Consider the following 4,153-nt stretch of genomic DNA (forward strand, 5'->3'; position numbering starts at 1 on the left):
CCGCTCCCGCTCCCCTTCCAGTAGCCTCCTTCGCAGCCTAAAGCCAGCTGTCATTTCGTTTAGGTGACAATGAAGTATGGTGCATCAAAAGTGCGCCCAGTTCAGCTCCTCGAGAGGCGCTGGAACAGCGGCTCACACTGGTGTGTTCCCACATCCCGTGTCAAGGCAGGGAAAGTGTAAAACCTGCAGCTTTGCCATCTACTTCTTCCAGGAAACCTTACCCGGTGCCCTTCCTGCCATAACACTTTGTTATTTCTGCCCTGTTCTCAGTAACATTTTCTCTGACAACGTAGCGTAAGAGACAGAGGAAAATAAATGTGACACTGTGACAAAATCTCCAGTTCCAGTTGTGCTTCAACTTTGGCATCATCTAGCCCCTTCCCCGCCATGCTATCAGTCAATAACAGCTTCCATCTGGTGTTTGAGCAATCAAATCTGTACCTGTTTTGGTTGATTTCATGCTAGTCATTGTTCTTACAGGACATTTAATGGGGAAAAAGAGCACTGGAGATTCTCCTTATGCTTATGAAGAAGAAAACAAGACACCGTTGTCAACATTACCTGAAAATATCAATCAGCTGGAAGACTACCTGCAGTGGGAAGAAATCTCAAAATATTTGCTACGGCTGCTGGAAGGGAATGAAAATAAAAGTGCTCACTTTTTAAAAGGAGGGCTTCCCTGGTACACCAGGAACACCTGGGAGACAGATGACAACAGCAGCTGGAAAGATGTAAGTAAGATAAAACCTGTAAAAACACTCTGCATTTAGATTTCGTTTTACAGTAGCAAAGCAGCTTCCTCTAACTTGTGGGTTGTGCAGAAAAGTGGCAGAAGTGCATCTCGTGCTCTAGTCATTCAAGACTCTACTCTTGATTACAGATTGTCACTCAGGGATTGTGTTTTTGATAAGTCATGATGTGTGCCTAGGACCCACCTCATTCCCTCAAGCCAAAGTACTTATTAGCTCTGTTTCACAAGATGACAAGACTTTGGAAGAGATTCACCCCTATTCTTTTGGAAAATCTGATCAAACACACTTGGAAGGATATCGATGAGGTTTTACAGAAAGTAATCAGAGTCCAAATGACAATGTAAATTGCAGAATTTACTAGAAAACTGCTTTCTTTATAATGCATCAGGTACAGTAATGGTGATATAGCTGCAGAAATATTTTGGGTGGCACTGAAATAGAATAAAAAGATTAAAGCACATCCTTGAAGACCTTAATGGGAAGATTTTTTTCTTCCCGTATTCTACTGTAATATTATGCACTTAGTATTCCTGGGCTAACTTCAGCCCAGTCTCCCTCCTGAAATCCTGGTGCAGTGAAGTCAGTGAATACTTTGGTTCTGACTTGAATATGGGTAGAAATCTTCCCATTAAATTAAGCCATGATTTAAGTGTCTTGCACCACTGATAGGAAGGCTGTCCATAGGTTTCTTTCTGGCTTTATAACAGTGAGGCTTCTAATAACTGTGATTGATATTATCTATAGAAAGGAAACTATATCATCTTCAGCTCTGCAGTGTGCAGCTTTGTAATCAGATTTGATGAATAAATTCTGTTCTGCTAAGTAAAGAGGGGAATATTTTGACTTCTAAAAGTATTTGGAAATAAATCGTACTTACAAAGGCTGAAAACTGCCTCCGGTCAGTTGAATCATATCCATATGTGTGTACTTTTACCCTAAATTAATATCTACATTTTTGTGGTCAGACATTGAGCATATATGATATGATATACAAATAATTATATTATTGCCTTAAATATCCAGATTTTTCCAATGATTATTTAAAAAATCATGTCTTTCATGTGGCTAAGACAGATGACAACTTGCAGAACCTCGTTTTGCCGTAGAACCTTTGATTTCCAGCATTCAGCAGTTACGTTGTCTCCAGCTTGAAGTAAAACATAGTTGTGAAAGTCGTACGTAACCTGTGCTTTCCTCCTGCTGGTCACAAATACCTGGTTATATGCAGCCCACATAAGATGTGATGCGTTGGTTCTGCTTTGGCTTCAGACAGTAAAAACCCAGCACCTGACACTTAAGCTATATATATTTTTGGGATCTGCCTTCCAGATGAAGAGGACCTGAAGATCGAAAGGAGTGCGCTTTACTTTTTTGAGGGTTGTGATGGTTTCCTTTACATTTAAATAATGGTAATTGTTATTTTTAATAAAGGAGGTATTGTTTATTTGTAAAGGTGGAATTCTGGTGTGCACATGAAATTTGCTCATACATGTAGTCAGTGATGCGAAAGTGTAAATTACCTTTGGATTTTGATTCCGCAGATTTTTCCAGACCTGAGGGGTTCTGTGTTGCCCAGACTTTGGTTAGACAATACCTTCGTTTAAGGTGCTGCTGCACCCCAGCTAACGAAGGTGTCTGTGCACAGGAACGATGGAGGTAGCTCCTGCCTCGGTGGCAGATGGCCAGGTCGAGTAAACCGATGGTGACAGTGCAGTGCATGTGAGCAGTTTGTGCTTGGCATTAAGTACTTCTCCAGCTGTATTGTGCTTGAGTTTGAAATAGAAACTAATTCCAGGAGAAACCAGAGCCCATATTTACAGCAGGTGGAACAGCCTGTTGGATTGAGGTCTTGAAATCTGACCAAAGAAGGCGAATCGTGAACCCCACTGTCAGCTGATGAAATAGCTGTCCCGAGGCCATGTCACCGTCGAGGGGCTGCAGCTCTCACAGCCCGAGCGTGCATGGGCAGAGATGCTCCCCGCGGCGAGCCTGTCGCTGTGTGCGGGCAGCCCTCCGTTCCCATCTGCTAAAGACAGGCTGTGGTGGGAAGAAATGTAGTGTGAGGTCTTTGTTTCATGGAGTCCTTCAAATTTAGCTGATTTAATTTTGAATTTTAAATTTAAGATCAGAAGTCCCCAAAGCTAAAGGCTGCAGCAGTAGATACTGAGACATACTTCAGGTGACACAGTGCGGGGTCCTGGTTTTTAGCTCAAATTCATTCACCACTAATGCTCACCCTGTGCTGTACATTTCTCAAGAATAAACAAATTAATTCTAAAAGACTCAGCCAGAGTAGAGAAAGGGCTGTAACACACAAATAGTCAAAAAAGCCAAAGAGATGAGCGTAACAGTTCTGGGAATTAGGCTTAGGATGGTGCACCTGAGTTATTTTCTTTTGTTTTCAGCTGATATCAGGTAAATTAAGATCTTCCCTGCTCTTTATTCTGTGAATAAATTACAGTTAAAGTAGTTAGAGATCAGAAGGGAAATGTTGCCTGCACGTTGGCCTAAGTATAGAAGTAAGATGGAAAATAAGCTTTAAATTGTTTCTGTGGCTTGGCTTTTTAACACTAATGAGACACTATATCAATGAGATGGCAGACAGAATTATTTGGGAGAATTACTTTCCTCATGCTTTGGCAGTTGGTTATGATGCTAACCAAAACAAATGAGGTCTGTTTTGGAAAGATTATTAGGAATGTGTTTGTTATGTGAGTACACAGAGCAGATATACATATATTGGGCTTATTAACTTAGTGAATGACTTTTTTCAGGAGTGGTCTATAAATAATATTTTTCTCTTTTTATTAGATGATGGACTATCTGCTTCAAGTTGTGAATATGAAAGAGAGCGCTCCGAGCTGAAAGAAGAAGGAATTCTCTAAATGATGAAGAAAGGGAATACTTTCCGTAAGAGACTATGTTTCATAAGCACTTGATTGTATCAGATAATCAACAAGGTCTCTTTTCTGTAAACAAGATTTCCTTTGTGTAAAATATCTAAATACACATATTCTTGTATGTTTCAGCAATGACTAAACTCTCTACTTCATTTTCAAGGTTGCATTTTCTCACTTGAATGGCTTTGATATATATAACTGTCATGGAAGGGTCTTCCAATTAATTATATGATGACTTACCTGTCTAATCAGTTCATCTCTTGGTTCAAAACTGCGTGACGTTTCAGCATTTGCAATAAATAGCACTAATAAAAAGGCTGAGTTTATACCTTTGGTGGAGTTAATAAAATGTGCCACAGCTTGTAACAAGGAAGCAACAGAATGAATCCTTTTCCACTGAAGCTCTTCTCCTTCTTGAATTGCTCCCTGGTCTGTGACTTTTTTTCCAACAGAGGGAAGCTGACATGGTCTGAGGGTTGGAGCAGCTCCCGTGCGAGGACA

General features: G+C 40.5%; 1 protein-coding gene across 1 annotated transcript; it reads left to right on the plus strand.

The window, feature by feature from the left end:
• Window positions 1–480: 480 nt before the first annotated feature.
• Window positions 481–3,617, plus strand: GRP (gastrin-releasing peptide; the record flags this gene model as incomplete). Its single annotated transcript, XM_010084469.1, has 2 exons — window positions 481–731; window positions 3,564–3,617. Coding segments are annotated over 2 exons (305 nt in total), but the record flags the coding sequence as incomplete, so codon positions are not given.
• Between the last annotated feature and the right edge of the window lie 536 nt (window positions 3,618–4,153).

Source organism: Pterocles gutturalis, unplaced genomic scaffold, assembly GCF_000699245.1.
Source record: "Pterocles gutturalis isolate BGI_N339 unplaced genomic scaffold, ASM69924v1 Scaffold50625, whole genome shotgun sequence".
NCBI lineage: Eukaryota > Metazoa > Chordata > Aves > Pterocliformes > Pteroclidae > Pterocles > Pterocles gutturalis.